We start from the raw sequence: 12,154 nt of genomic DNA on the forward strand, positions 1-12,154 counted from the left end.
TGTTGGAAGCAGTCCCAGAAACAGGCTCTCTTTCAAAGCTTGCCTGCAAAGTAAATTGAGAAATAATTTTTCTGTAATGGCTTGCTGTTCTTTGGAGTAGGTGAGAGTTAATCACAGTCCCGGGAGTCTGGCTCCCCTCTCTCTCTGACTTATTATGCAGGGCCACCTCGCTGCATCAGCCCTCCAGCGCCAACCTGAGAGCCTGAAAAACAAAGTAATCGCGCCGCCATCTTTGTCTTCGATGTTATCAGAGCGGCTGTAAAGGACCACACTGCAAGCGGCGAGAGGAGCTGTGCTTTGACCACCTCAGTCAGAGCTTCTTTAAATTAAATTTTCCTGAGATCATCACATCGCACACATGAACACGTTTGTGCCTTGTGGCCGCCTTGCTAAAGGGCAGCTCACCAGGTGGAGGAGAATATGTCAGACGCTTTCACTGTCACGGTTTTCCCAGCTGATGATGGTGACTACAACTCTGCAGAGACAGTAATCCACATCTGATCTTTACGGTTTTAGATGCTCAATCCTCTCTATCACTTTCAGAGAAGGCGTAGATTTATTATCCAGTGTTTGGGAACCGAGGCCTCAGATAAAGTTTGTTTCCCGGCCTGGGGCAGAGGAGGGTGCAGCAGCAGATGAAGTTCAAAGTGCCCTCTCACAGTCGGCTCAACAAAAACACACGTATATTGTTTTTCCTTTAACCCCGTCCACTGACTCTGCAAGGAAGACATAACAAACCATATTTCTGTTTTTCACCAGCTCTGAGTATAGCTATAATTTTGCAGACTACTGGGGTCAACAGGTTTGCAGACACAGTCCAGTAATGATGAAGCAAATACCTTTTAAAAAAGGGCATTCAGATACTGCTCTTGATAGGCTCGCTTGGCCCGGAGCGTTGTCACAGCAACAGAAAATTCAGCTTCCTCTATGTTTTAAAGCTCTGAAATAACCTTTTTCTAAGAGCGATTGGCCCTTTCAAAAGAATCTCAAAGAGATGTTTCACTGTGCTATTTTTTTCCATATGTTCCTCAGAGTTAGATGTTTTTAATCAGCTCTGTGTTAATAATATATAAGATAACGAATAAGCTTATCAGCCAGCTTTAGTGTCGGGCACTGGCTGATTAAGAAGCTGGAGGCTCTTCCTAAACATGCTACCAGTTTGACAAAAGACGCTCACCACAAGGTCCATTCAGAAGCTAGAAGATGAGTCTGTTGTTGTGTAACTGTAGATGTTCAATTTTCCATTTTTCCGAGCACTACAAGGACTTCTTGTCCACATTGGCTTAAAAATTGAGAATGAAAATTCATTCTTGACCTAAGATGTAGTTTAAGAATGTAATTACTGCATGAGGAACACAACCAGGCCCTCGCCGAGCACACCTACACACCATCTAGGGACCTTTTCCCTGCTTAAAATTGGATTGCTGCAACAATAATACAGCTTAATAAAAGGCAGCAAAAGTGCACCCAAACTTCAGGCTTTCATGCAGCATTTGGCAACCTTTGAGTCAAGGCTGAACTATGCGGCCTGGTACCGCAGGATGAGGCAGTTCAGAAAACAAAGGATCAGCCAACGCATGGAGTTGTTACTGTTCCTCCTGTGCTGTCAGAGAAAGCTTTAATCATGTGCTTTTGCAGGGAGAGTTATAAAGTTAGTATCTGATGACTGAAACTGAGGATTCAAACGGAGGCTCTGAGACAGATCATCAGGCAAATCACCAACTCAAAAGCAGCAGCCATAATTATTTTATAATATGAAAAGAGACGTCTCACAGTCATATTCTGACGGCAGAGCCCAGAGTTCCTGCCCGTGTCTCTGTTTATCGCTTTGTTTAATTAGCCTGCAGGCTAGTTAGCTAGCTTTTGTTTTTAGATTAACTGAGCCGACTCTTTTAACCGCAGCCTGCTTTGGAGACGAGAGGAACGAGAGATAAAGACAAGCCAGTTTCTGTGTCATGTTAACCTCAAATCCGCCTCCTTGGATGGTTTTTTTCATCACCTAAACTCCACACTGGTTCCTCTCTGATGTTCCTCCAGCCTGCTGCTTGTGTGTATTAAGTCATTTTCTGATGACCTTCATGAAATGGTTGCTAGGCAGTGGAGTAAGAGGTACTCTGATCCTTTACTTGAGTAAAAGTATCATTACAGCAATCTAAAAATACTCTGTTACTCGTGAAAGTCCTGCATTCAGAATCCAGTAAGTTGAAGTACATAAATAGAGCCCTGATTCCAAAAAAGTTAGAAAAATTAAAACAGAACATGATAATTTGTTAATTAATTAGATTGCAATTAATGCATTAACAGTATTTTATTGTTGTAGCTGGTTTAAGGTGGAGCTACTTTTACAGTAACTACTTAACATACAGTCAGGTTAGGGCACTAGTTCCCAGCCTGGGGGTCGGCCCCCTCCAAAGGATGACAATAGAAATATGGGGGTCAAGAAATCCCCTAAGATTTATCTTACTTTATAAAAAATTAAGTTAGAAAAAGAAAATTGTTTTTTGGACTTTTCTATATTGTTGCTTTTTTGTAAAATATCAAATTAGGCAAATGGTAAAATGGGAAATAGACGCAGTTAAAAAACTCTTTTCTAGCGCGTTACAACACAAGGCAGCGCATTCACACACACACTCATGCACTGGTGGCACAGCCATCAGGAGCCAAAGGAGATTCAGTGTCTTGTCCAAGGACACCTCGACATGTAGACGGCAGGAACCGGGGATCGAACCTTCTGATTAGCGGACGACCGCTCTACCTCCTGGGCGCCTAGAGCTAAAACAATGATTTAAATGAAACCATGCAAGCAGTATAGAGACAAGGGGGTCACAAGTCAAAAAGGTCACAAACCACTAGTTTAATATTTAACTAAACTACAGTTTTAAATCCAAAAGCAATTAGTAGCCAAACAATAGTAGTTTACAGTGTAAATGAGAGTAAAAGTACCTCAAAATTGCACTTAGATACAGTATTTGAGCAAATGTTACTTTCCACCACTGCTGCTGGGACGTTCATGGTGAAACAGCTGCATGTTAGGTGCGTGTTATCACTCGTTTCTGACATCTTACTACACCTGATAAACAACCACACCCTGTAAAGCAGAACCTCTGCCTCCATCTCGGATCTGTCGCATCATCGTCACGTTCTCTGACAGAGCGGCTGCGATCTCTCACTTGCAGGGACAGTGCAAATTACTCTCCTTCTATCTAGGTCACCTCCTCTCTCACCCAACTCAGAGAGTATAGAGATATCACAGACCTGGGAAACACGTTAATGACCAGCTCCCTGCACAGCGTGCACACGTGCAGGCCACAGCATGCACACACAGACGCGTGAAAGCACATACGTACACTGTAAATAATGCACCAGGCTTCATGTTAGAGGGCAACCTGCAAATGTGCATCCTGAGCTCTTCGCCTCGACCACTGAAGTGATTCTTGTGAACCTTTTCTACGTCTTTAAAGTATTTCTTCAAAGATCCCTCCCTGCCATGGCGATGCTGTGATGTGGGGCCCTAATCCCATTTTTTTTTTTTTAAATTTCTGGAGACTGTGAAGCGCCGCTCTTCAAAGCCGGCGATGCAAGTAAATTCTAGGAGTGAGTGACAACAATGTCAGCGCTGTTAAGCTCCTTTCACTTGCTTTGACTTTGGACTGCCATTTCTTAAATTTGAACCGTGCTGATATCAACTCTGAGGTGTCTTTCTGCAGGAGCAGCCGTTCTCTCTCAACTCTCCATGCAGTTTTTCTGGTTTGTCTTTTGGGTTATGAGTTGTCAAGATCAAGGAGTGAGCAAGCCTGCGACATCATCGAACCACAGGGCTTGAAGTGGTGGAGAAAACATTTGACTTACTGACAGTCATGCGATGATACTCTACTACACAGTTTTCCACATATCAAAATAAATCAAAAACTATGCACACATGGTGCAAATGAAGCACACACACACACACACACACACACACACACACACACACACACACACACACACACACAGCTCCTTATTGAATCTGCCTTTAGATCTTCTACTATCTCTCTGAAGTCAGAGAAAAAACGGTTATTTTAGCTTTAAATCACGTTGTGAACACCAAGCTCATAAAACAATAGTTATTTTCATGTTCTAGCTGCTCCAATAATACCAATAAAAGGCTTTTCTCAAGGTAACCAGGGAGCTAGTTTGCAATCCGTCTTCCTTTCTGCTCCTACCATTTCTCCAAGTTATGTATGAAGCAGTGGTAACCGCTGCACAGAAGTTATCATTTTCCTGTGGATTTTTTTCATTTCATTGTGTGATTGCTGGTACAAGAGCATCCAGCTGCATCTCCGCTGTACCTAATTAGAGTAACAATCACTCATGGCACTATTATTGCTCTAGTAAGGAATATTTTAAACGGTCAGTAAAAAAAGAAGCAAACAAAACAACAACAAAAAAACATTTTCTCATTTACCTCCAGTGCTATGTGGCCTTGCTGGATCATTTCAGCCTCGTGCGCTGAGGTTTGGGGATATGGAGATTCATGCTGACACCCTGAAACAGAGGTTCCGTCTTTGTATTGGGGTGGTGGCATTTGCACACATGGCACATGCAACCAAGATTGGGTGCATGGCTGCATACCAGCAGGGATGAAGTGAAGTAAAAATACACTCGTTTGGGATTTGGTTAAATTGACCTCTTAAGGATGATTGTTTGCAGAACCATGGTCAAATGCTGCAGCTGTCCATTGATTTTTGACCTCTTTATCCCTGATTTTCCTCTTAAAGGGGCACTCCAGCAAGATTATATGTCGAAGTCAATTTGCTAGCTGTATGGAGAACTACACAGCTTGTAGAAAGTGTTGTGTAGTGACTTGAGTAATCTCAGCTGGGGCTTGAAACAAAAACTTTTAATAGAACACCAGCATCACAAACCGTGGGCACAAAGAACATGAGCGTTTATGAGGCAGGGAAGGTCTAAGGAAAGCTGCCTCACAGGAAAGCTTCACCAATTAAATTACTTTAAGTCAAGATATCCAACTTTACTAATTAAAGTATATGGAACTGCAAAGCTAAATGACCGGAGTGCCCTGCGCCAGCATCGCACTGCTGCTGTAACACTGTCAGACTCACAATGGACACTTCAAAAGAGGATCAATCGATGCAGCAGAACCAAAGACATCGTTATTCCACACTTCCTCCTTCTTGAGAAACTCTGGTGCCCCCTTTACCCACAGTGCAACTCCATCCCAGACAGTTCCTGCATTATGCTAGCTGCGGCTATCGTAGCCTCGAGCCTTTAGCCTCCAGCAGCCACGTGGAGCAGGCTGCAGAGATCTGGTTAGCTCCACACATCCACATTTTGTTTTTCTTTTTAGAACTTATAGTCTTCAGCCCCAAATGACCCCGACTGAAGTGGCATCAGTCTACGTCAAGTTCACACTGAGTGACACCTTCAAACCAGAGATGTTTTTTTAAGGCTGCACCATCAGAGAAGATGAAAATCTTCTATGCACAATCTGCAAAACATTTTTGCAAATCTATCTTGAGAATTTAGTTTGTTGCGTGTATTTTCATTCATACATTTGTCATAATGGACCTACTGCAGGTTTTGATAGACTTGAAGTGGATAATGGTGCAACTAACAACAAGGATGAGAGGCCTCTAACAAAAATCAGACCCTTCATTGATGCTAAGGTGAAAAGCAGCTCGTCTTTGAAAACACACGTACGTGGATGTTTCCTTCAGCGGCCAAACATACAAAGAGCAACCCTGGCTGAGGTGTGAAGGAGAACATGTTTTGTCTGAGTATTGCTCCTGTGAATCTCAGCGAAAGGAAAGAGGGCTTTCAGTGCATTAGCTCTGAGGCAGCTCCTGTATTGATTTTCCCACAGGACAAAATAGATGTGAAGCTGGTCCTAATTGGACTTTCATAGAAGAGACCCTTGATGAGTTATATATTTGGAGAGCTTCACCACCATCCGTATGGTTCCTATTCAGGTCATTTTGCTCAAGAAAACTGCTGCATCTTCTAATGGATTTAGGACATGTGTCCAGAAGCTGTGTTGTTTGCTGTTTGTGATGAAGCTAACAGAAACGTGTGCACCAGCTCTTCAGCACTGGTGGCATTTTAACGCACAATACAGCATATGAGCACCGTGTATGTAGCATGTTGTTGTTGTTCTGTTTTCCTCCAGGCTGTGTTCTGCTGTCATTTAGCAGAAACAGTTTCCATAAAACTTTTATTTTACTTTGTCAGTTTGACATTTATTTTTGCTGCTTGTTTTCCTTTAATTCCTGCCTGTGATTTGTTTTGAATTCAAAATCTTTTGAACCAAGAGTTTTTATTTGTCTCGTATGCAGCGCTTTCTGTCATTACTTTTATCAGCACTTCAACACTTTCTTAAAAAGATATTTCTGTGTCTTATCACAGTAGAACTCAACTAAATGAAACTTATTTATTATTTGGCAGTAAACAAAATAAATGACCCAATAAAATGCCACGTCTTACGACAGTCTCGAGAAAGTTACTTGGAACATGTAATCCATTACTCTTTAGAAGTGTTTCCATCGAATTTAGAGTGAAATTTTGAAATGTCACAAAAAAGAAAAAATTAAGAAAATTTCCATAAACTGGTTTGGAGGAATAATAATAGGCCATGCAAAGCGGCGCATAAGCTGCGTTACGCATGGCTACAATGAACAGAGTAGAAGAAGAAGAAGAAGAAGAAGAAGAAGAAGAAGAAGAAGAAGAAGAAGATGTTCTTTCATGTTAGCTTGTGCTGTCCATGCTATCACTGCTACCAGCCATGTTTTCACTTGTTATGGGAATATGTGGGAAGACGACGACCGCAGGAACAGCTTCCTCTTCTTCTTCTTTGGGTTTTGTGGTAGTTATGTTTGCTGCGTCAGAACTTATTCAGCATTAACACCTTTTTGAAAAAGGCAAAAACCAGCTCAAGGATTTTGAAACACCTCGATGGAGACGCCGCTATTGAATAAGCAGCAAGAGAGACGAGTGAGATGCTGCAGCTCATCACACTGCTCCTGTAGATCAGCACTTTTTACGTTCAAATCCTCCGATTAGTAATAATTCATTTATAAACAGAACAAATAAAAACACTTTTTTCCGCCGTCAGCGCTGAACAGACACCGTCTCTGAGATGATACGCTCCCACTTGACGACAATGTAAGAGACTGCTTGAATGAAGCAGCTTGTTTTCCTGTGAGCTTCATCCATCCAGCCACCTGTCAGACGTTTGGATAAATAAAACTGTAAAACATTCGGAGGAAAACAAGGTGACGTGTATAAAGAAGAAGAGCCGCCACCAGCAGCAGCAATCAATATTCCGCCTTATTTTTTCATTGTAATTATCTCGGCACTGAAACAATAATGAGCTGTGAGGATACTTTGCATACCAATTTTAAGCAGTTATCACAATGAATGGGGATGATGTGAGGCCCTCATCGTCCTTTGTGAAAGACTGCGTTGTCAATCTGATTTGGCATGCCGCAGATTGCTCGGGCGAAACAGTTTTTGATAAAGTCCCAGTGGAAGAGTTGATTGGATCTCCTGGAACACTGGGTGTCGGCTCGGCGTCGTTGACTGTTGACGTTTCTGAGGGAGCCTTGAAATCCATTAAGCTGTAACAGCATTACCATTCATCTCAGAGGAGACGAGGCTCTGCCGCCGCCGCCGCCGCCGCCGCACGGCTACAGGAGTCTTTTTATTGGCACATGTGGCCATCAGCGCTGGGCCGGACAATCAGAGAGCCACGTTTGGGGGACAAAAGTCTCCTTTCACACTTGGACACCCACAGGCCACAAAAAGTCTAAATTCAATTACAGAGATAGCATCGACAAACACATACAGACACACAAACCCGAACTCATCCTCACACACTTAATGGACAAACGCATGCGTGCACAAACATGTACACACACATACATACAGATGAAAGGCAACGAAATGGCCGCAAACCCTTCAACTCTGGACAGAAATCAATTTCCAACTTGGAACTTGTGCTGAGGACAGACACTAATCGGCGGGCAGATAAGGGCTTGTTTGCTCCTGATAAGACAAGCGACTGCGACACATGTCCCATAAATTGAGATTTGCCAGATTTGCCTTTGGGGTTGTTGGGGGAAAGGTTGGCTGGAGAGTGAGGAGGGGGCGGAAGGGCACAATATCTGAGTGACAACTGATTTCAATGCCAGAGAACCAGACTCTTAAAGAGGATTTGTGCCCTAAACGGGGCTGGACCATGTGGATTAAATAGATTTTTGAATGCCACGATATTAATAAGAATGTTTTTCCAAGAGAAACCAACATGTAGAATCCTTGTAAGGTGCTGGGCTGCACGCTTATTAGCAGCGCAGAGCAGAAAACCTGTGAAACTGCAAGGAAAAAAAATCCCTCCACTCACATCAATGACGGTCCACTGCTCCACCACGATGGCGTCGTATGTTGGGGTGGCTGCATTCGGCTCGGCCTCGCTCCCCTCCTGGAAGATGAAGACGCTTTCCACCGACTTAGGCAGCATATCTGCAGAGAAGAGGGGGGAAAAATCCAGCCGTGAAAAGAGTATTTACTGGATGAAGCGTGTCTGTCTTGTCTCTGCTGCTCTTTTAGGCCCTCCAGGCCAGAGGAAATGGAATGATATCACTCAGCCACATTCACACACAACCCTTTATGACATAGCCAGTGGTGTGGGCCATTTGTATGAGCAATGTGCACTTATACATTATGCAGGGAGAGAGTGTAAAAGAAAGGAGCAGGTATTCCCCTTCTGGGATGTTAAAAAAAAGAGGAGGAGACATTATGCGCTTCATCAGTGGTTTTCAGAGAGCCCAGAGCCCTGCTGGTTTTCATGCTAGACAGCTAAACAGAGGCTAATTACAGCTGGGAAGAAAGGTGAACGCAATAGCTGATGGGATTCGGAGGATCAGGGCCGGGAACCAGTGCTTTTAAAAGGATGGACAGATTTTAGTGATGGCAAAATGTAGCCACTGATTTAATGAAGTCAGTCCTTAAGGCATTAAGGCATAAATCCTTTTGCTAAGCCTGCATAATTCACCTTAAAAAGACTTGAATGAAGTGAGCCACATAAAGACATTGACGCTGATGCTTTAGGCCACTGGTGAGATTGTGTGTTGCTGACCAAATGGATTTTCTGAGCTTCTCTTCTGTTGGAGGCTAACAATCGCAGGATTGGCATCCGAGACAACACACCGCTCCGGCCCTCGCGAGCTGGGACCCCTCTGCACCCAACGTCTCTTGTTATTCATTTGATGCACGCGCACATTACATGCAGGCGCACACACACACACACACACACACACACACACACACACACACACACACACACACACACACAATGCATGCCCCCGTGGTCCAGTCTTCCCGGCTGGCCTGAGTGCTTTCTCATTACTCCCACGCCATTTACACACTAATACAGTTTGCTGGGGCCCAGGCACCAATACGAGACACTCCACATTTCATTACTGGGCCCTAATAATAGGGGGATGAGAGGCGGCTGGAGAGCCCGTGGAGAGAGGGAGGGAGAGGAAGACAGAAAGAGAAGGAGGGAGGGAGCAAGACAGAGGGAGAGATAGAGTGGAGGGATGACAGGCTCTTTTATTTCCCCCTCCCTGAAAACCCATTTAGGACTCGTGCACGCTCAATTGAAGACATCTACTGGCTCTCTCAAATGCAGACATTGTCGTTGTCCACCCCATCCACCACCCGTTCGCCCTTTCTCTTCTCCCTCCACCAGCCCCTTCCACCCCGTGTCTAAGGCTTCTCCATCTCATTCGTCAGCCCTTGGCGTATAATTGGAAAGAAGCATTTTGGCATAATGTGAGGCGCCGAGGCCCACCATCGGTTCCCTGCCAGCGCGGAAGGGATCACTCAGGTGAGATCGACGCAGGGTTTCTGTCTCGTTGCTCTAGAGGGAGCAGCCTGTCTCTGGTGATAATGCAGACAGATGCTGAGCAGAGGAGAGAGAAAGAGGGAGAAGTGGATGAGAAGGAGTTGGTTGCTGGGGGCGTTGAGTCTGTCGGGGGAATGCACCGGCTGCGTGCACGAATAAACATTATCTCGCGCCTATTGACTGAGAGCTGAGCTGAGCAGCCAGCGGGCCGACTGAGAATAAGTTGTTTACACTTGCAAAAACCGCTGCGCGCCCTCAGTAAAACTGTTCTCCATCCCCCCCGTGACTCGCACACTCAAGGTCGCGGGGCGAGGCATGCAAATACAGTCGCACTAAAAACAGAGTGACAGCACTGGGACTGAAAGACACAGAAGCAAATGGAGGGGGAGAGTCAGACAGCTGGAGAGGCGGGGTGACGGTGAGTGACACCCGGTGACACTCCGCGGCTGAAATCAGCACCCAAACGACAGAGAAGAGGATCAGCAGCAGACGCCGTCGACAGCGCTGTCACGCACAGGCTGAAACTTAAAGTGGCGAGTTTGTCGTAGTTTTGGCTGTGTGGGTGTTTGAAAGTAGATGCGAGGTCTCCGGCTGCACGGATCAAGTCAGTTTGGAAGCCGCTCCTGATATTCATGGACATGCTCGCAAACCTTCTGTTGCACATCAATTTCTAGCACACAGTGTTTTGAAGAAGGAAACAGCAGAAAGTCTACAAGTTGTTCCCATGAAGCCGGTTTCAAATGTGCACCACCTCCTGCTGCAAAGTCAGAGCAGGTTGTTATTCCAGCTAGAGCTGCAGCTAATTCTTTTCTTGTCTGTTGTTTGCTGACGATTTGCTCGGTTAATCGCTCAGTCTACAAAACATCAGAAAACAGAAAAATGCTCATCGTAATTTCCCAGAGCTCAAGGTGATGTTATGTCTTGTTTTGTCCAAGCAAACAGTCCAAAGAGATTTAATTTCCTGTCATGTTACGACAAGGAAAGGCATCAAAATGTCACATTTGAGAAACTAGAACACCATTTTCTGCTTGAAAAATGACTTAAATGATTCATTGATCATCTAATGTTTACAGATCTAACAACTATTGGACATTTGTGATTGGGATTTGTAACTGAAGCACGTTGGTGAAAAGAACAACCTTCGAGTCTGCAGAATCAGACGTCCAACAGACAGCAGAGACAGTTCTGTCTGTGTCCTTAAATGCCCCCTTACTCCTCTGTAGTCTCTGTAGTGTTCAGTAAAGCACCATTATTGAGTCTTTTATTTTGGAGAGCTGTCTGGTGCTATGTTCTTCTGGCCCTGAGGACTGACTGGACATGAGAATATCTGTGTTTTAAGTGTATTTAGCAAGTTATTGGAGGTGCAGACATTCACAGCCTTGCACGGATCAGTATATACTGCGTGTGTTCAAGTCCAGCTGACCGCTGCTGAGCCAGAAGGTGACCCTGCCCCGGGTCATGTCTGCTGACATGATTTAAACATGTGTGCCAGGCGCTGCCTCAGAGGTCTGGAGACGGGCCGCTGACAGCTTATCTATATTTCAAACAGGACGAGCGGAGATGCAGACAGAGGGACGCAGAGAGGAAAGACGAGCGTGTTTAATGTGTGTGTGGATTGGATGTGGCTCTTCCCTGCGGAGCCAAGGGTTTGGCTGCTGGCAGGCTGGTACCTGCGGGTTACCAGGCAGACTTAAGCTGGTACAAAAGAAACAGAGGATGGACAGCATGATGCTTGGAGACCAGAGGGTGCCTGTGAATGTTTAGTCAATTTGATTTGGTCTGAATGGAGGAAAACTCCAAGTAGGCAACATGTAAACAAAGATACACCTACTTGATTAATACACAGAACATTTCTGATATATGAATTTTTAATATTTATCAGTATTCATAATTCATTTCCATTTCCAACTTAAAGTCGATATGTTCTTACGCTGCATGATCGAGTCCAGCCATGAGCGCAGGCCAGAGCGAACCACTCAACCGCTGATGCATTCACTGCGCTTTGGAGTTGATTAACGCAGAAATATTTGGGATGAGGGATCTGATTTCTTACAGCTGCAGAAGGAATTTTTTACTCCATCCATCTTTGGAATTACCCACATATGTTTTGACTTTTTTGACATAATTTCTAGATAAATGTATTTTTGTGATTAAAGCTTGTGAGAGAGAAACATCTCCAGAAGAGTTTCTTTCAGTGTTAAACTGCACATCCAACACCCTGATGGCAGAGAGCCGGACTGATCACCAGAAGTA

General features: G+C 44.5%; 1 protein-coding gene across 2 annotated transcripts in view; it reads right to left on the bottom strand.

Moving 5' to 3' along the window:
• LOC139334523 (raftlin) overlaps window positions 1-12,154 on the bottom strand; it is a 98,975-nt gene that overhangs the window by 13,383 nt on the left and 73,438 nt on the right. For both annotated transcript variants that reach the window (XM_070967464.1, XM_070967465.1), the window contains one exon: window positions 8,396-8,514. In XM_070967464.1, the coding sequence (XP_070823565.1) occupies window positions 8,396-8,514 (119 nt within the window). The remainder of the gene's footprint in view (window positions 1-8,395; window positions 8,515-12,154) is intronic.

The sequence above is a fragment of the Chaetodon trifascialis genome, chromosome 7 (assembly GCF_039877785.1).
Source record: "Chaetodon trifascialis isolate fChaTrf1 chromosome 7, fChaTrf1.hap1, whole genome shotgun sequence".
NCBI classification, from domain to species: domain Eukaryota; kingdom Metazoa; phylum Chordata; class Actinopteri; order Chaetodontiformes; family Chaetodontidae; genus Chaetodon; species Chaetodon trifascialis.